This window comes from Numida meleagris, chromosome 1 (assembly GCF_002078875.1).
Source record: "Numida meleagris isolate 19003 breed g44 Domestic line chromosome 1, NumMel1.0, whole genome shotgun sequence".
In the NCBI taxonomy this organism is placed as follows: domain Eukaryota; kingdom Metazoa; phylum Chordata; class Aves; order Galliformes; family Numididae; genus Numida; species Numida meleagris.
The window spans coordinates 36,950,716-36,971,732 of NC_034409.1; the positions used below are offsets into that span (position 1 = coordinate 36,950,716).

Below are 21,017 nucleotides of genomic sequence, written 5' to 3' on the forward strand. Positions count from 1 at the left end.
TTACTGAGGTAGAAAACACAGCCACTGCTGCTTCGGCTAAAAAGCTTTCTCCAATTAAGCATCCTTTTTTAGTGGAAATATTCTTTCTGTGTCATCAATCACGCTTTAATACAGAAGGTTTGTTAAGTCTTTCATTATAAGATAGATTTCCTACCCCTTAATGCTTCCTCTCTGAACCTGCCTACATTTTTCACCAAAGAATTCTTAATAAAAAAAAAAAAAATGAGGAAAGATGAGTTTCTACATCAAAGAATTCCTCACATCAAAGCTGATGTGGAAATAACTCTGTTCAACTTTCCACTCCTTTTATTTATCGATGGCGTGCACTGAGGCCTGCTGTCCCCATGTCCACATGTGCCCCCACTCAAAGCCAGCTCGTGGGGCTGGAGCTCCTGACACGGGGTGGTCTGGGGCTCTCTGGTTGGGTTCAAGGCAGGCCACCACGGTGGGCACTGAGGTGTGAGGAGCTGAAGCCGCTGCCCTGGGGCCACCCCACGGCCGGGCCGTGCTGGGCTCTGGCGCAGCTCCCCCGGGGCTCCCGAGGAGCGAGCGCTGAGGGCTGCCCGGAGGTGAATGAGGTAAGCGAGACCGAGGGCGCCCGCTCGCCCGCCCGCCGGCGGCTCCGTCACCCGACGCCGGGTCCCCCCTCGGCGGCTTTCCGTCAGCCCCCGCGGGGCCGTATAAAAGGCGGCGCGGAAAGCGAGGAGGAGAGCGCGGTGCTGCCCCGCCTGGCTGGCCCCATGCAGCCCGCCATGATGATGTTCTCCAGCAAGTACTGGGCGAGGAGGGGCTTCTCGCTGGACTCGGCCCTGCCTGAGGAGCGCCCCGGCGGCCTCACCGTAAGTGGCGGGGCTGGGAGCGGGACAGCCCGGGAGCGGGGGGTTAACTTTGAGGCCGGGCCGGCAGTTCCTCAGCGGCTGCAGGTGCCGCTGGTGGCTGCTGCGAGTCTAACGGGTGCTGCTTCCCAGCGCTGCCGCGAGGGTGTCCTCAAACAACAGCGAAAGTTTCGCTAGAGAGGCAAGCACGGAGGATAACCGCGCTGCTGCAGCGCTATCAAAGCACGGGAGCCCAGCTCAGGTGTTCCCGAGCGCCGGCTCTGTGTACCGAGGCTGTGTCAGGGCGCTCGCAAACGTCGCAGCGTGACGCTTAAATCGTGTTTGATGGCAGCAAGCTGTGGTCAGAAAGGTGCTCGTGGGGAGCAGCGCGGCTCCGCTGCGGGCGGCTGGGACCGGCAGGTGCCGGCGTCTACGGGTAAATGGCTTTGAGTGGGCTTATTCTGTTAGTACTGGGGGCTCGTGATCTCATCCGCTCTGAATAGGGTGAATATGTAGGGTTTTCAAGACCTAGAGCCCATAAAATTGTATGCCTAATCTGCAGCACGTGTGGAGGCTTTGATAATTTGAGTTGAACCAATGGGATGTGCTCACTTGTACCACTTGTGAACGGGTCTTACAGGAAAATATATAATACTCTTGTTTCTGTGTCGTTTATTTCTGTCAAAAATGTTGCATTAAATGGGATCCATTTGTTCTACAGCTTTTGTTTGAGTTACTTTCTTTGCTGAGTTCTGCTGTAGGTCACTCCTTCATTCCTGAGTACTTGCACTTGCTCCGGATAACTCATTTTCATTAGGATGGTTGATCTGCTTGCCATTAAAACACTTTATAATTAAATAATAGGCATGGCTGATAAGATTTGAGTTCTTGCAGTATCTCAGCCTCTTTAATTGGTCTCGTAACGATTAGCTAATCTGCTTTTCTCATGCTTGAGAGAGGCTTTCAGTCATCACTTCAGATAATGCTCGTTTGGAAGTAGTGGGCAGTCTTGGAGGGTGCCAGGCGCTCTCGTTTCCCTGAGGAATCAGTGGTACCGAGGTGCTCAGGCTATGTGATCCTCCGTGCCTAGCTTCCAGGAAGCAGCGTACAGTGAAGAAGCGTGGATGCCATATAAGCAGCATCTGTGTGCTTCATACGTGTGAAAATTTCTCAGCCAAATCCCAAACATTATTGAAGTTAAAGCCAAAGTGACCTTCCCCTAGACTGTCCCTAAGCAAATCCCTCAGCCAGAAGAATCATATAAACTCATTTACTAAAAAATAAATGTGCTTGAATGCCTTGATGTACCACTTCACAAGCAGAATTACTTTTTCCAAATGATTTAAGTATAATCTGATAAATGATGAGAAAAGACCACGGGAACCTTCTAGTATGGGCTGAAACTAGCTAGGGTAGTTTAACCTGCACTGTTTTAAGCAGTGGCTTTCAGTAAGAAGATGCATTTCAGCTAGCCCTCATCTTAATTCAGTGCATTCTTGTGCTTGAAAAAAAAATAAAAATCCTTAGGATATCCAGTGGTCTCACACAGCAGAGAAAAGCATACCAGTTTGAAATGAGACATGTGGCTGCATTGAGATGGATGTGATGTAAATACCTCATCTCTGTCAGCAATATCTATTTCTAAGAAAGCATCTTAGCTAATCCAGTTTGAAGAGAATCAGGCTGAATTGTACTATTTTTTTCTTTTCCTGGGACAGAAAGCTCCTGATGACACAACATTTTTTGGAAACACACGGAGACTCTACTAAAGCCCATTGCCTTAGATAGAGCCACAGTTATCATGCAGGTGCGATAACTCACCTTGGCAGCCCTACCTGCTAGGGAAGAGAACAGGAATAGAGATTTAACTTGGCTTTAACCAGGTGTTGAGACCTGTTTAAAAACTCCACCCATTCTTAGGTTATTTTCTACAATTTAACAAAGAACTGTTGTAGAATTGTTGTGTATGACTCTTAATTCCGAAGTTCACGTGTCTTTTAGTGTCCATATTACTGGTGATACTGTTGTTCAAAAAGTGGTTAGCATCTCACTGAGGACAGCATTTCTCTGAGTCACAACCTGGGTGTTGGAAAATGTAGACCAATTTTTGAAAATTGTGGTAAGTAGTACTGGAACTGTCTGTGGAGCCTAAGAAGCCCAACTCACTGTTCTGTTGCATCTCAACAGAATTTCAGTTGACTGAAAAAAGTCCACATTTCTTTTTTTTTTTTTTTTGAAAATCTGGATGAAATAAAACATAAATTTTGTATTCTACATTTGATGAGCATGACTGACCAATAAACCCCAGCAATGGAAGAAGGCTCAGTGAATAAGGCTGAGTGTGACTGACTACAACTGCTGCAAGAAGCTGTGTGGTTGTTTTTTTTTTTTTTTTTTCTTACCTTGGCACAGGGTACTGGAGGGTGCCCTTTGCTTTAAATACATGGCTATCAACAATTACATGGATCAACTGTTGGTATAAATGTTTCTCCTAAAGTTCCTTAGAAAAGCATGAATGTCTCCCTGAGTTAACCCAACCAGTATGGTGGAAGTGAATACATGGCTCAGCCCAGTATGGGTATGAAAACTACACCACTAACAGGGTAACTGCAAGGTCAGTGGCCTCAGTCCACATATTCCTTCCCCGTGACTGGGAATGCACAGCCCAGTAACATTGAGCACAGGATCAGAGAACTATAGAATTCCATGAGTTGGAAGGGACCTTTAAAGACCATCGGGTCCAACTCCCCTGCAGTGAACAAGGATACCTACAGCTGGAACAGATTGCTCAGCGCCTGGTCCAGTCTGACCTTGAACATTTTCAGGGATGAGGTATCCACCACCTCTCTGGGCAACCTGTTTAAGTGCCCTACCACACATTGTTTAAAAAAAAAAAAAACAACACCTTTTTTTCTTACATACAGTGTAAATGTCTCAGTTTGAAACAATTTTGCCTTGCCCTATCCCAACAGACCCTGCTAAAGAGTCTGTCCCCTTCTTATAGCTTCCCCCCCTCCCCCTGCCCTTTAGATACTGAAAGGCCACTCTCTAGTCTCCCTGGAGCCTTCTCCAGGCTGAACAGCCCCAGCTCTCTCAGCCTATCCTTGTAGGGAGATCACTTGGATCATTTTTGTGGTCCTCCTCTGGAGTCATTCCAACAGGTCTGTCTCTCCTTTACTAAGAACTCCACACCAGGTACTCCAGGTGAGGTCTCACCAGCACAGAGCAGAGGGGCAGGATCATCTCCCTTGCCCTGCTGGCCATGCTGCTTTGATGCAGCCCAGGATACAGTTGGCTTTCTGGGCTGCAAGGGCACATTGCTGGCTCATGCCCAGCTTCCCATTCACCAGTACTCCCGAGTCCTTTTTGGTAGGGCTGTAGTCTATCCTTTCATCCCCCAACTTGTACTGATAGCTGGGGTTGCCATGACTCATGTGCAAGACCTTGTACTTGGATTTATTGAACCTCATGAGGTTCTCCTGGGCCCATTGCTGGAGCCTGTCTAGGTCTCTCTGAATGGCATTCTGTCCCTTGGGCATGTCAACTGCACCCCACAGCTTGGTGTTATCTGCAAACCTGTTGAGGGTGCATTTGATCCCACTGTCGATGTCACTGATGAAGATGTTAAAGAGCATCAGTCCCAGAACTGACCTCTGAGGGACGCTACTTTTCACTGATCTCCATCCACATGTGGAGCCATTGGCCACCACTCACCGAGTATGGTCTCACAACCAGTAATAGACCAGAAATGCAAATCACAATGATGTTGTGATTGAATTGTCTACTGAGATTGCAGTTTTTTGCTAAGTATAACTTGCATTTGTAGTCTGTTTTCAGTGTGTTAAGTATCATTCTGCTAAATCATAATTCCTGTGTAACATCATACATCTTCAGTTAAGTATGCTTCGTACTAAGCATTATGCTCCCCATGTGTGGAACGGCTAAAAGCAGCTGGTCAGAGTATTGGACTCTGCTGACAGATAATACAGAAATACAGACCAGTATAAATCATCTTGAGCTGACTTACAGATAGATTAGTATCACTGCAATTAGTGGTTTTGTGGTAATTCTGACCATCTCCGTTCACTTTCTTTATTACCGTTGATAGCGTTGCCCTAAAAATATCATCATATTTGTATCCTATGTGTGTATATATACCTGTGATTCTGGTTTCAGGTAAATAAATTACCTTTTAAATTAAGTCTGGATGGGTTCAATTCAGCTATTTTCTAACAAAAATTTATATTTATGTAATAAGTCTTCCTTCTGGGAAATGCCCTTTTGCAACTGAATCGATGCCGTTCTTTATCCATTTGTAGATAAACAGATCAAGCTCTGGGAAAAATGAGGACAAAAAAGGCAATAAGGGAAATGGGAAAGGTGAATCAGTTTCTGAAGGTGGAAAGACAGCTGTGGTGTTTTCCTTGAAGAATGAAGTTGGAGGATTGGTGAAAGCTCTCCGGCTCTTCCAGGTAAAGCTTACAAATCATTGTGCTGACCAGATGAGGAAGGATACTGAGGTCAGGCTCTTTGTTGGTATAAATTAATGCACCGTGGAGTGCAGTTACTTTTAGTGAATCTGCAGAGTGTAACTTCAGGTTTTATGGATCATTCAACAAAGCATTTAAGACTCTCGGAGAATTTTCTGGAACAAAGTTTAACTGTGATGTTGATATTGGCACTATTCACTTTAGATTTCTGAAGTGTGATTCTCAACACTGTAAATTAGGTTTGAAGTTCTCTTTACAGACCACGATGAAAGGAAGCAGTTTGAGAGAGGAGCTCAGAGTCTGAATTATATGCTCAAAGTCAGATGGTGATGACAGCCTTGCTGCAGGACAATGTTTTGTCATAAATTTAAGTGCACCTTTAACTGCTTGCAGGGTCAGAGCTTTCTGTCTAACTAGAACTTAAATTGTGAAGTATTGGTTCCCATATAGATCCCCAAACAATTGGTGGTCTTCAGTCAGACTGCTGGTACTCTATGCAGTCTGCTTACCATATTAATGCTTTGAAGAGGACTTGAAGGCAAGTCTGAGGACAATTAAGGCAAAGCACCATGATGAAAGCCTTAGGCTGCTCAGTCTCTACAGTGAAGAAAATGTTAAGAGGTGGTTTGGAGTGTACCTCTTCATCATAAACCATCAGAGGGGTACAGTTGTGGGAGCGCAGGGCATTACTGATCTTAAATTACAGGAGTTGGCTCTGGGAGCAGATTACCAAGGCTGATGCGTATATCTAGACTGCCCAGATGTTGAAAGAGGAGTGAGTTAGACCCCTGGGAGGGAGATTACCAGGAACCAGGTTGCTCAGCGGAAGCAGGAGAAGGATAAGTGAGCCAATAGGAACTGCAGAAAGAGATGTTTTTAACCCATCTTCTCTCCAAAGAGTTTCACTGAAGCTCTGGCTTAAATTATTCAATGAGTTCAGACCTCTGAACCTCTGTCCCATGGGCATGAAATCCTGGATATAGATGTCAACTCTCCCTTCTTGAGAACAACTTACTTATAATTCATTCTGCTTTTTAAAATGTGTCTGGAAGGTGTTGCAGAGAGATCACCTGCATTCGTGTAGTCACTGAGCAATTTGAGCATGGGAAGGGTGGGATTATGTTGTCTTCTAAACCTAGGGTAGATCAAAGACACCTTCCCTATTTCAGAAGAGCATGTGTGAAACCGCTATCCCCGTGCCAGCTGGGAAGGAGTCCTATGGCCTGTGTTATTCAGGAACTGATGATCAAAATTATCCTGCTTGGCTTCTGTAATCTGTTGGTCTACAAACAGCAGATTCAAAGCCCTCAGCAAATGGAGTCTTTTCCTTCTGCAAATTTGTTGCATGAATGTGTTAGCTAAGGAGATGCATTGTATACGTACCTTATGGAGTGTGCCACTGAAACTGTTAGCTACTGTGTGGATTCAGATGTGGAAAATCAGAAACTGCTGGTTGCCTGTACCAGAGGAGACCTTCGTTTGAAAGCTGGAAGAACCTTCCTGAGGAATATGCCATCAATGCTGCCATCTAACTGATATGTCTATATTTAATCTGTTGTTTATTCTTTCTGCAGGAGAAACATGTGAGTATGGTTCATATTGAATCACGAAAATCGAAGAGAAGGAACTCAGAGGTAGAAATTTTTGTGGACTGTGACTGCAGTAAGAAGGAATTTAACGAACTAATCCAGTTGCTCAAGTTTCAAACTAATATCGTGTCTCTAAATCCACCAGAAAACATCTGGACTGATGAAGAAGGCAAGGCTCCTTCTGTATTGCTTCGTTCATAGACTCACAGATGTTTTGCAGAGGTATAGCAATAATCTTATACTCAGTATATCTAACTCATTCTGTCTTCTGCAGATCTTGACTGTGTCCCTTGGTTTCCCCGGAAGATATCTGAATTAGACAAATGCTCACAAAGAGTTTTGATGTATGGATCTGAGCTGGATGCAGATCACCCTGTAAGTGTAACATAAAATTGTATTGTAGATAATTCGTTCACATTGTTTGCCAGTCAAATAAAAATTCTATTGACTGCTGTTTTTGAGTACTTTTCTGAGCATGGTTGGTATTTAGTTCTGTTCAGTGTTTTCAGTGAATTAATTATCCTTTTCTGTAGGTAGACATGCAAGAAGATGTCCTCCAGAAAACTTTCTCTTGAACAACTTTGTCCTCTTTCTTTGCTGTTCTTATTTATTTACTTTTTATTTAGCTGGTTGTTAGGAGTTTTCAGACAAACAGAAGAGTTTAGATCAATGTGACCTTAGGTTCTGTCACAAGTGGCTCTTTATCTAAGATAGATATTAACTTAGGTGTCAGGGAAGAAAGAATTATGGAAAAAGACTTCCTGGCCACTCAAGAGATAATTGCAAAATAAAACAGCAACACATTCCTGTTTTTGCGTACAGAAGGGAACGCAGCAGATGGGAAGGTGTCTCATATTGTTTCCTGACTTCAGTGACAGGAGTCAAGCTTGCATTTCACATAAGTGATACCTGTAGTGGTGCCAAATGCTCAGTGTAAAAGACAAAAAAAAAAAATTGTTTCATTCCATTTGGCTCAAGTCCATAAATGCTTAACATCTAATTCTTTAGATGGCAGATGATTGCATGCATTTGTGCTAAGGGATATTTGCTTGTTTCAAATCGAAGTTTCCACCTTTGAACCCTTTGGTTGAGCACTACTAGTAGCAACTAATTGTATTATTCCTACTGTGAAGGCTGAATTCAACTTGTATTGTAAGGAAGCTTCCAGCTGAAAGAAAGGTATGACCTGAAGTACCTGAATGTGAGCTTTTCCTGCACTGTGGGCCCACAGCTGGGGAGCATGCTCCTGGATCCTGATTTCTGCCACATACTTCTTAATGACAAGCTAGGATTTACCTAATATTTTCTCAGAATGGAAAAATCTCTTGATTACCTTCAACCATTAACAGTAATTTGGTTCAAACAGAGGCCTTAATGGCAACTCATTCTAGCCTTGAGTTGATGATTGTGATGAGCCATTTGATACTGTTTTATGTTCTGAGCTGGTGCCTTCATTAAATAGTTGAGTGCTCTACTGAAAATCTGCCTTCAGTTTTACAGACAATGAAAAAAGACATTTGCATTATATGAATATACATTTTACACTTGAGGGAACTCTTATGAACATAATTTACACACCATTTGTTAGCGTATGCAGCACACTAGATATTAGAGATGGGGAAAAAAACTATAAAATCTGTGATTGGCCTTTCAGATGCCAGTTCTGGTGCCTGCTCTGTTCCTTGGTGGTGGTGTGTAGATGCCAGACCAAAGAGAATTACTCCATTATGGAATCAGTATAGCACTAGTTTAGGTTCTAACCCCTTCCATGTTGGCTAATGGCTTCTGTCTTGATTTCACTGCATGTGGTGGACATTCAAGTCACCTATGCTGTCATCCAGCCCATTTTGTCTGTTGAATGTTACAGCTGAGTAACATAATGCTAGTGTAAAAAGGTATTATGTAGACAAAGATACGCTCCAAAATATCACAAGTTCTTGCCTGTCAAAAAGCTTCTCTGTGTGAGCACCATTGATTATAACATCATTCTTGACTCTTCTGTGGCATTTCACAGGGAGGGTGCTATGCCCTGTTGAAAGCAGGCCCCAGAAATGCAGGATTAGGGAGGCAGACAGTTGTTTGAGTTCATGAAGTAACTGATCTCACAGTAGTTATGCACAGCAAGTTGATAACCAAATGAATGGCGTGTTATAAAAAGGATCATATAATCATAGAATGGCTTGGGTTGAAAGGGACCCCAAGGACTGTCAAGTTCCAACCCCCTTGCCACAGGCAGGGCTGCCAGCCACTAGATCAAGTAATAGATCAGGCTGCCCAGGGCCCTATTCAGCCTGGCCTTACTCACCTCCTGGGACGGGGCCTCCACAGCCTCTCTGAGCAGCCTGTTCCAGCACCTCTCCACCCTCTCAGTAAAGACCTTCTCCCTGACATCTAATCTAAATCTCCCTTCTTTTAGTTTAAAATGATTTCCCCTTGTTCTATCACTATCTACCTGTGAAAAAGTTGATATCCTTCATGTTTATAAGCTCCCTTAAAATACTGGAAGGCTGTAATGAGATCTCCCTGCAGCCTTCTCTTTTCCACGCTGAACAAGCCCAGTTCCTTCAGCCTGTCTTCATAGGAGAGGTGCTCCAGCCCTTGGATTGTCCTCGTGGCCTTCTACGGACCCTCTCCAAAAGCTCTACATCCTTCCTGTGCTGGAGACCCCAGACTGGGATGCAGTACTCCAGCTGGGGCCTCACGAGGGCAGAATAGAGGGGGGACAATCACCTCCCTTGCCCTGCTGGCCACCCCTCTTCTGATGGAGCCCCAGATAACATTGGCCTTCTGGGCTGCAAGTGCACACTGCTGGCTCATGTTAAGTTTTCATCAATCAGAACCCCTAAGTCCTTCTCTGCAGGGCTGCTCTTAAGGAGTTCTCCCAGCTTGTATACATTGAATTGTTCAGTACCTGAAGGGTGTTGTGTAAGGCCTCTGCTGTCCTGTGTGAGAGTGGAGGCTTCAATCCTTTCCGCAGTCCTCTGATGTTCTCCCTTGCTCTGCCCTAGCTGCACAGCTTTGGTTATGGGGCCATAAAATACCTTTTGAGTTTTCTTGTACAAACTCATAAACATTTCAAATCAAAATACATAGTGTTTTCATTCCCTTTGCTGATCTGTGTATGTGTGCAGTAAGGAAAAAATGTGTTTTACTTTTCAGCTGTGACTAGGTGATGGGAGCAGCCCATTTAAGTCATGGCACTTGAGGAAATGTAAACATACTTTTGGTGCTATGAACTGTGGCACTTAGATAACTTTACTCTTTTCCGTTTTCAAGAGGTTACAAGTCCTGCTTGTAACCTCTTGAAAGTAGGTAGCTCTTCTGTAGTCCAAAACCTGACTTGTCTAAATTTTTTGTAGATATACAAGAGATGATGTTTTGATTTTGAGTAGCTTAAGGGGCTGTTACGACTGGCCTGTATGTGTTATGCAGCTCTTTTGCACTTTATATGCAAAAAGTTAGAACCTTCTGTAGCCTAATATGCAGGGAGCTTGAACTGCAGCTCAAATTGGAGCAGTGTGTGTTTTTGCTGTTGGAGGCTGTTGGCACAATCTCTCATGCGTTGGTTAAGATGGCAACTGCTGAAGTAGCATCTTCAAAATGAGTTACTTGTGAACTCTCGGCACCTTCTGTCTTCTAGTGATGACAGATGTATTAAGAAAAGGTCAGTTACTCTGCTTTATGCCTGCCTGTAGATCTCCATACAGATTAAGGAAAACCTGTATGAGATGAAATGACAGGAAAACAGTTTCTCTTTTTCAGTGCCTTGGAAAAATGACTACCTATGCACAAACCAATCTTAAAAACACCCCTGTGGGACTTTGGTGGGGGAAAAAGGCAAAAGATATTTTTCTCTTACAATCCAGAAGATGGTGTTAATCAAAATACAATATAATTTGGTACTGGGTAAACACTTTAATGATTTATAATTCTCACAGCTAATTTTCTGTCTTTGTTATAAATTACTTTCTTCTTCCTTCCTTAAGGGATTTAAAGACAATGTCTATCGACAGAGAAGAAAATACTTTGTGGATGTTGCCATGAGCTATAAATAGTAAGTACTGGTATAATTCTTCCCTGGGCTGCTGACTAGTTAGAATTCATGCTCTACTTAATTCCGTAGGAGGAAGTTTTGCAGTAGACAAAGTCATCCTTTAAACTACCACTGGTGCAGCCTGTGCAAACCTGATGCTTGAAATCCTGTTACATTTTCAGTACAGATCCAGGCAAGGAAGGAAAACATTTGAAGTGCAAGCACTACCTTTTCAGCGTTTTATTAACAGCTGATTAAACTTAAGGAACTGTTATTATTGAAAATCTGATGTACTGCTGAATTGCACACATCCAGTGTCCCTATGTGGTTGCTGTATGCCAAATCATTACTCACTATTTGAACCATAGAAAGTTGTGCTTCTTGTGAGGAGAACTGTTAGACGTGCCTGGATTGGCACCCAAAGGAAAATGTTGTACACAGTAGGAGTACCATGCTTCACACAAGTGTCGTGTCTGTCATAATGGTTTGATTTCTACCATTGTAACAGGATGAGTTCTCAAAATTAGTCACAATTATTAAATGAATGACATCTCTACCTTTGGGGAACAGGATAAGAGTCAGGTCCTGAGGATCCTAAGATTTGGTCCAAAACTGGGAAAGCTGTAGTTAGACAAACTAACTGAAAAAGGAATTAACAGGAAATGATTATTTTCTTTTCGTGCTCTTAATATGCTGGATGCTGCAAAATGCCATTTATGAATTTTGCTACCACAGCTATAAGCTTCTGAATCCCTCAGAATTCAGTAGGTGGATTTCTCTGTAGTTTATGGAGCTGGTGTCTGTGCATAAGTATGCTGTTTGTGGTTCCACCTTCTGATCTTTTTTGATGTCAAGTCAGTGTTTTCGATTTGCTGCCATCCCTAGAAGTTAGAAAACTTTCTGTGCTACCTACAAATACCTACTGTGTTGCAATTTTTTTCTTATGTAAGGATTCAGCTAATTCTAATTAGGCTCTGTTTTGTTTGCCCTCATTCTCAGCAGAAACAACATACTAATTTCATGTTCCTTTCCACATTACCATACATTTTCAGATTTTTTTTCTCCTTTGAGACTTCGAAGTATATTATTTAAAGAATGCAGAGCACAACAGTTGTTTTCCGCCTTCATGAAAGGCATGTCCTATCAGGAAGCAATTCAGAAAAGCATTTTAGAAGTTTTTTTGGTTCTGCTTTCTTTGTTCTTAGTTTAAGGTTAATTCATGAGCTGTAGGAGACTGGAGGTTGGGACAGGAAGACTAAGACTACTTTGTGACCATATAATCCTAATTATCTTTCTCCTTTACTTTTGTTCCATTCCTGTTGTTATGCTGTTACCAGTACAGTAAATGTCCAAGTGCCAGTGTTTGCTTTCCCTTTCTTCAGCCCACGGTGGCATTTGTTTGTCTGGGTGCTCGTGGCATTCATCCAGCACACTGAGTTTCTCCATGCTGGGACTGGGTGGTGGTTGATGGAGAAGCTTCCCAGGCTCTGTAGTTTGATCCCTTTGTCTGTGTAAGTCCTAAGCTTAGTCAGTTTTCAGATTAAAGTCGAGGCAAGTTTTTTGTTTGTTTACAGCTGATTGATTTTATTTTCCAGTTTCATGCTTGCTGCAGAGTTGGTTATTCTTGCCTAACATTTGCTGCAGTGTGAAATGTCAAGCAGATACCTGTGGATGAGGGCATACTGTGTGCTTCTAGATCTCTCTTCGTAAACTAGGACAGTTCTGCGTTTATTAGTAAGGAAAATGGTAGTGCCCTGCATCTCACAGCTGCTAAGCTGTTGGCAATATCTTCGTCTCTTCTCCCCCTCTAAGCTGCCTAAGTGTTGGAAAGGTCCTGCTGGCTCACTGAGCAGTGGTTGGTCTTCTGCTAGAAGGATTTTTTCCCCTGAACCTAGTAAGAAACATATTTTCAGAAAAATCTTGCACGTTCCCAGGAAAAAAGATAAAGGGAAGGAAAATTCTTTTTCTTCTTTGGATTTTGAAGACTGAGTAGCCATTTCTGCAGAGGTTATTTGGGGGCAAATCTGCTCAGAAATACTCCTGCGTCCCAGTGATACTGTCAAACATTTTAAAAGATTTCACACTCTTCGTGGTAGCAGGAGCAGCAGGAAAACGAGATTCTTTGAATCTTTTAAGCCCAGAACCAGTAAAACGGCTTAGAGGCCACTAATCTGTGCAGTTACCTAAGATGTGGCAAAAACTCATTCATGCTCCTCAGGTCTGCCAACATGACTTTTTTTCACCTCTTGGATGTGCCATATCCATGGGGCTGTACAGTCAGTCTCTCTCTGGATAGGTCTGCTCTCAGAGACAGCCTGGTGAGGAGAAAATCACCTCCAGGAGGACCTTGTGCTGCTACAGCCGAACTATTTCTGCTACCCATGCTGGTGCATTCAGAATTAGTTCAGGTGTCTTGACACTACACTGCAGTCTCATTGCACCTTCTTTTGTGGTCTGAAGACTGCTTACTTACTTGTTTACTTATTTATGCAGAAAGAACAGGTCTGTCAGGAAATGTTGGGAGAGCTTCATGATAATGGAAAATACAATTTTGGTATAAGGACTTCTCTTAGAGACACATTTAGAGCATTGTCTTGAACCTCTCAGTATTTCTTCCTCATTGAAAACTGAGGTTGATGCATTTCTAATTATTGTCTCCTGTGTTTAACAAACAAACAAACAAACAAACTCGGTTCCTTAAAAAAAAAAAAAAAGTAATGAAGAGATTTGGCTACAAAACATTGGCTCAAGGAGATGGCTTTGTCAAAAATTGTTGAGTTGAAAATCCCTGACTGGCATTTCCTTTATGAGTTGCTCTTCTGTAGTAGTAGATGTCCTTCTTTGACAGAACATAAAGAGGCCTCAGTTGGGGAGAGAGAGAAAAACACTAAGATGTGAACCTAGAGGAGCAGATCCTTGCTGGTGCTAGGTGTTAAAGGGAAAGATGTGTTAATAGAGCACATCAATGAAGATAAGCTGTGTGAAATAAGTGGACCAAAAAATAAATATTCCTCCCTCCTTCACTTAGCTTCTATCTTAAAGATAGTGAAAATGTGTTAATCTTGCTAATTAGCCCTTTGAGATTGATTAGAGATTGCAAAAGTGTTGAGAAAATGAAATCTGGAAGAAAAATACAAGTCTTATAGAGGGAATTCATAATGTGAGTTGATAGCTCGTGACCGTGGCAAAATGGAAAGACCCCATTTTAATAAGGGGAAATAAAAATTCAGGTTAGGTTAGCCTTTAATGTCCTTGCAAAGCCAGTTTTCTTGAGGCTGACTAGGCTGTCCTTTGGTGTGATTTATTGGGTGATGAAAGCAAGGTGGGTCTTGCTTGTAAGAGGGTGAGATAACTGAAAGAATGGCGCAGTCCTCCCTTGAGTCTGGCTACCTCGATCCTCTCAATAAAGAAAGCACTCTTTATTAAGACAGCAGTATCGCCATCATCTTAAAATAAGATCAGTGCTCCTAGGCATAAATTCTAATAAGGAATTAATGTTCAGTGAACCTTATTTCAGTGCTAATGAATTAATTGAAACAATTACTACGTTATAAACCTCTTAGTGAACAAGCTTCAGGACCTTGATCTTCTTTATACCTCTCTAGTAACATGCTAAACAGAAACTTTATTTTTTTCCACTGGTGCTCAGATTTCTTCAGCTTTGCTGGGCCGGTGCTGACCTGTACTGGCTGTATCCATAGTAGAGGTTGCATCCAGGGAAAGGGGGGTGAGGCTCCTGCACAGCTCTGGCAGCCCCAAGTGGGTGGAGTAACAGCCTATTTGTACCTGGCGTGCACGATATGATTTAGAGTAGCTGTGTTATGCTTCCCACGAGCTGGCAGGCAGCTTAAGATTGATGGACTGTGCAGGTGAAGACAGATACTGGATCTGCAGGATTGACTCCCACAGCATAACAGACATGGACCCAGTGCAGCTTCTGCTGGTGAGCAGTGCTTCACCACCTGCATTGCAATTCTTGTCAGGTCTGCAAAAGAGTGGCTGAAGGGGAACTAGCAGATTTAATGTATTTGATGTTCAGCGTGTCTTTGACAAGTGTGAGTGCCTCATACAAAGTATCCTTTGACTGACAGACACTGCTATGGATCAAAATACTTTGATAGAGTGGAAGGCGAGAGGATTAAATAGTAAGTTTTCAATAAAGATAAGGGGACAACCACAAACGAATGCAGGGCAGAGGCTCTTCTCTTTGTGCACGGAGGGACTGCATAGCAGCGGTCGCATGTGACAGAAGGACTCATTCCTTGTTACCTGGCATGGTGAAAACAGGATTATAAACCAGGTGAGAGCCAGGAGGGAGACTCAACTGCCCTAGCAAATACGTAGCACTGTAGTTCTGCTGCAGAGGGATTTCCCTGTGCACCCTGTTGGTGGGTCAGCTGAGGCAGCCGTCTGGGACTGCAGAGGATGCTGCAGCAGTGAGCTGTGAGTGCCCACGATGCCAGCAATACGGCTGGACTGTGGGAGGTAGGGACCTGTGAATCCCTTTGGCTAATCTGTGCTCGTTAGCAGTCTGAGAGAAGGGAAGGATACCTGAGAAGATGGCAGATTTCATAGTTACTTATAGTAGATAGTGAATGTTAAATCCAGAGAAAGATTATAAAGTTTCTAGAGGGAAGTCATAATGAAAGATGAAGACTGTGTCATGGGAAATTCCTTAAAGCTAAATACAAGGCAGCGCAAATTGGAAGGAGCCCCTCACACTCCACGCTGTCATTCAGTTTTGAATGAGCTGTAACCACTCGAGGCAAATCTTGGATGTCAGAGACAGATCAGCAAGCTCCCTGGGAGGCTCCTGCTCTGCAATTTCTCTGCATCTATGTAAGGAGGAGGAGGCAGAGAAATTGTGCAGAAGAAAAATACTGAGAGATGTGTTTAAAATCTTAGTTTCACTTATTCTGGGCTGTTGGCTCCGAGGTTGGCTTCCTCATCATGTAGTCCTGAATGAATGTGGGGTTCCAAACACATGTGCACAATGGTCTAAATAATAAGGATATGTATTTTGTTGGTTCCACTTGTTTCTAAACATCTACTTTCTTGTAAACACACAATTGCCTAATCTTTATTTTTCAAAATGCTAGGTAATGATGCTCTGTGAATATTATGAGTTTTAAGGAATGGACAGAGCATGCAATCAACTGATGGTCTTACTGAATGTATAAGTTAAACTGAATTTGGATCTTCAGCTAACCATTACAAAGACATCAGTGACAGAAAGCAGAGCTATTGCTTTGGTATACAAATGCATCATATAGGAAATCCATTTTTCTATTATGTAGTGGAAATCATCTCATTGCTTGTTAAGAAATGCAGTTCTTATGAAATAAATGTAATGTGTACAACATAGCATTAGGAAGAAATTCTAAGAAAAAAGCATCTAGTTATCACTTTAAAATAGCTTGTTTTTTTAACAGGCTCTATGTAATTATAGTTATTTAAGTAGCACAGAAATTTTGCCATGCAGAGTCGATATACAGTCTGACTGTATTCAAATATACTCTCTATCTGTTTTTTTTCTTTTCTTTTTTTTTTTTTTTCTCCAACAGTGGTCAACCCATTCCCAGAGTGGAGTACACAGCTGAAGAAATTAAAACATGGGGAGTGGTGTTCAGGGAACTCAGTAAACTCTATCCCACTCATGCTTGTCGTGAATATTTAAAAAACTTTCCTCTGCTGACCAAGTACTGTGGGTATAGAGAGGATAATGTGCCTCAGCTGGAAGATGTTTCTATTTTTCTTAAAGGTAAGATTCATATTTGATTTATCAGTATAAAATGTTTCCTGAAAACACTCCTTTCTATTGGAATGTAATGCAAAGCATATTGAATGGAAAGGCTCCCAGTACTACCAGCCAAATTTGGTTTATATTCTTCATGGGAGAGAATTTGCTGAGTGAGGATGGTTGTATGTGTTTGAAGCTGAGATGAGTTAAATAATCACATACCACATTGATGTTGTCCTGCACAGGGAGAAAAGTCCTGTATGATGAAAAAGAGCTGGGTTAGCTCTGCTGTTCTGGTAACAGAGGGTGGGTGTCCTGATAACCACAGTATGTGTTCCCGCTATATCTAGGCAGTAAAGGAAAAAGGAAAATATGAGGCTCTCCTGAATGCTTAAAACCTCATGAAGCTCACATTGATGTATTGAAAAAACTCAGTGGGACTCCGTGGATGATCTACAACTTCTGTGGTATTTATAAATGATCAGGATATTACACATTTAAGTTTGAAAATACTCTGCTTTCTCATCTGTAATGGAAATGTATTCCATGTGGAAGGAGAAGTGGCAGACAAGAAGAACCTGCTGGTTTTTAACTCAGAGTTGCTAAAGAGTTAAGATTTTCTCTTCTCCCCAGAGGTTCTTTCAGACACGCGTACTTATTCCTTAATCTTCTTCTTTGGGATCTCAGGAATGAAAATATTGTAAAGACATGTGTTTAGAAAACAATGTTATGGGATGTTAAGTGTTATGTAGAGAAAAAAGAAAAAGTGTGTTCTCCCAAGTGTGCAAAGTAAATTTTTAACTAAAAGAAATGCAAAATTTATGAGACGCTTACTTTCCGCAATCGCTGCTTCATCCTTAACTCTTGTTTGTCAGTAATTGCATTTACTGATAATTGTCTCATTGATCTTTCAATCTTCGTGTGTCCTTCTGAGATTCTCATATACTGCACTATGATCCCTAGGGAATCAGGTTCTTTTTTCTTAACTAGAAACTCAAAAATTTGCATTTTTGTCCAAAATATGTTTTTAGACTGAATAGAACATAGTAATATCTATTGAAGAAATACTTGGAACATTCTTTTGTAAACACTTGCAAAGAATTAATAATGAATTTGGGAGAGAAATAGCCTTTTCAAAGTTACTCAGTCAGAAATAATTCTCCACTGGGACTAATCTGACAACTGAACACTTTGTTAAATATTTAAATGAGAACCTCAGATCTGAAATTCAGTATTTTACTGTTACAAAGCAGTATTTATCTGCAAAAATAAGAGGAGGTTTGGTTTAATCCTATTTTGTTCTGTTTGTATTCAATAAATTTTACAGAAGTCATCCTCTGTTTTGGATACTTCTCTCCTGCTTTGCTACCAGATGTAAAAATCAGATGCTTTGTGATTTGAGAACATCCCTTATGGCATTATATGTATATCCCTTATTCCTTTCTATACAAAGTTACTTAAATGAACTTTGAAGTACTTTGACCTGTTTTCATTAAACATACGCTAGCAATGCAAAACAATTCTTGTACTTAATAGGTGAAAATTATGTATGGTGGCCTTCAGCCAAGATACTCTGTCATGTTTCTGGTAATTAACTGCGGACCGTTATCTGTCTTCAGAAACTGATATAGTAATATATAATATGGTCTTTTATTATCTTCTTCACTTCAGAAAGGTCTGGCTTCACAGTGAGACCAGTTGCTGGATATCTCTCTCCCCGAGATTTTTTAGCTGGCTTAGCGTACAGAGTTTTTCACTGTACTCAGTATATACGACATGGCTCAGATCCTCTCTACACTCCAGAACCGTAAGTTGCTTCATTTGCTTTAGTGCTGAAAAAATATGCTTGCAGATTCTTAGAAGACCCAAGTGAACTAGCCGAGGTTGAAAAGAGGAACCGTGCCACAAATGTAGTTACACTGTCAATGATAAAACCCTTCGCTCTGAAGAATTTGAATTTAATTAGTCTTTTCTTGGACTTTTTTACAAACGTCTTGAATAGCTGTGTTATTTATATGGTAGATCAAAAAATCTACCTGTATTATTTTGAAACAGCAGAAGCAAATGATGAGGCACCCAGAGAGGGTATTACATATGAAACCTGTTAAATGGAACATACTAGAAAGAAGAGAAAGTTCAGTTATGACTTTCATGGAACAACATTGCAGCTGTTCAGAAACAGAATATTGTGTGTTCAGATGAAATATTTTAGCTGTTGATCTCTTGATGAAAATTTGGAGGGGAAAAAAGATGAAAGTGATTGCAGTTCTTGTCTTGTGTTACATGTGTTGTGCTCTGTGCAGTAGTAACAGGTCAGCTAGTATGGAAGTAGTTTCACCAAAAGCATCCGCTAATCTTGCAAACGACAGGAATGGCATTTACGCAGTGAATTGGTTATCAGAAAGCTAGCATGAAATTGCAGCATTGATTATTCAGCTTATACTACTTTCTGTAAAATTTGGCCAAAATAAAGGGTTCGTATGTATGTATTCAGCTTCAGTCATGTAAACGTTTGGAGCCATGCCTAACTTTGATTTCCTGAATAGAGTGCTGAAGCCACGGAAAAATGTATTTTGGATGTAAAAGGATTAATGGAACTGCATATTAAGCTGTATCTGAAAATGCTCTAGCATTATTCTGGCCAGAGTCAGCAGGTGGTGCTGTTCCACGCATATCTACACATCTTTTCCTCCGCACGTGAACAGGGCAGAGTATCTGCTAAAGTACTGTGAGGCTCGTTTTGTGTGCTTGTCTGTATTGGGTAAGAGGTGCTGGTCTCTGAATTAATGCACTCGCTTCAGTCATCTCTGTAATTAGGACTTTAATGTCTGCAAATTTTAGGGAAATTGCTACAATGTAAAACCCAGAAAGAGGGGCTTGTATGTATGGTGCTGGACCTTCTCTGGTCTGTCTGAGAACATCTGTAAGTATTTCAGAAAAAGAAATTACACTTAGGAAATACTAGGCATTGGACCAAATATTTCCTTTGGTGTTTGCAACACCTGCCAGTACACAGCAATACTCAGATTTTTATTAATACAACTCAGGAGTGTGTTTTCATTTATTGATAGGGGACTTAGGTACATAACTCTAACTGGAACATCATCCAGGAAACAATTAAGTGTGCCTGTATTTTTACTAATGTTCTCTGGTTCATTGATTTGTATATTTGTGACGTGTATAGTTTTCAGGATACTGCTTACTTTCGGAATTACACAGTGAATCAAAGTAAAACCTTAGTAATTACAACTACTTTCTGTAACCTTTCTGGTCGTGGCATCTGGAAAGTCACTGTCTGGTAATACTTGTTAGAATAGAATGAATTTTTTTCATTCCCTGTTTGGGCTGAGCTTAAAAATTCAGGTTTTGGTCTTAACAGCTCTAAATATGACTAATAGAGGAATGAAGTTGTCATGCCCTAATTATGTTGCTTTCTTTCTGCAGACCTACTTGTTCTGAAGCTATTTAAAATGTGCACTGACTAGGAGGAGCTCCATAGGAAAATTTTGAAAATCCCTTTGAAATTGTGTGTGATTTCTTTTCGTAAAATGGAGGACATAGTAATTGTTATTGGAAATGTACAATGAAATCCTGGCTTTGTTGAAATCAATGGCAAAACTAAACTGGCTTGAGCAGGGACAGCTCTTCATCTTCACAGCAGCTGCAATGCCCTGAGATGTACTAGTTGATATATGGGACCGTAATGAGGTTTGCTGCAGGTCCATGGCTTGGTGAATGTTGCATTTCAGTGATATAAACCTGCTAAAAAGGCTCCCTTTGACTTCAGTGGGCTTTCCATCAGATTTAACACCCAGGCTATAGAGCTAGATACAAATTAGAGAGTTCATTTGGTTTGATCTGTATCACTACTATATGCATTTTAAAACATTTCTTCCCGAGTTTCATTATGTTCCTACTACATTCACAGAGCTATATAGATTTCCTCTGCTCTGGTAACTAATTTACTCCAAGAAAAATCTTTTGCTCTGAAAAGTGCATTACAAAAATCTTATTTTCTCTGAGCAATGTGTGTGAATAAATTAAAGGAACTTAATTATTTTCTGAATAAAACAAAACAAAAGAATCAAGCCTTGGTAGTTAAGCAAAGAATTATGTTGTTTAGACTATCTATAAAGGACCAGACTGGCAGGGAAATCTAAGGGACTCCAATGACAATCTCAAATGCTGGTTCATGGTTCTTCCTGGAAGATGTGGGGTTTTGTGGTGTTTTTCTTTTGTTGTGTTGTTTTTTGTTCTTCCCCATGCTCTTCGTGTTTCAAGCTTCCTTCTTTATAAGTACTCATTCAAAATAATAGTTGTAATGGAAAAATCTACAATCTAAAGGCATAA

The 21,017-nt window shown here is 41.4% G+C and overlaps 1 protein-coding gene across 1 annotated transcript in view; it reads left to right on the plus strand.

Annotated features, from left to right (window-relative positions):
* Positions 270-21,017, plus strand: part of TPH2 (tryptophan hydroxylase 2) — a 53,638-nt gene continuing 32,890 nt past the window's right edge. Inside the window, exons 1-7 of the mRNA XM_021385188.1 lie at positions 270-839; positions 5,135-5,287; positions 6,880-7,063; positions 7,169-7,269; positions 10,881-10,948; positions 16,492-16,688; positions 18,339-18,474. Coding sequence (XP_021240863.1) covers positions 345-839; positions 5,135-5,287; positions 6,880-7,063; positions 7,169-7,269; positions 10,881-10,948; positions 16,492-16,688; positions 18,339-18,474 — 1,334 coding nt within the window. The 5' untranslated portion in view covers positions 270-344. The remainder of the gene's footprint in view (positions 840-5,134; positions 5,288-6,879; positions 7,064-7,168; positions 7,270-10,880; positions 10,949-16,491; positions 16,689-18,338; positions 18,475-21,017) is intronic.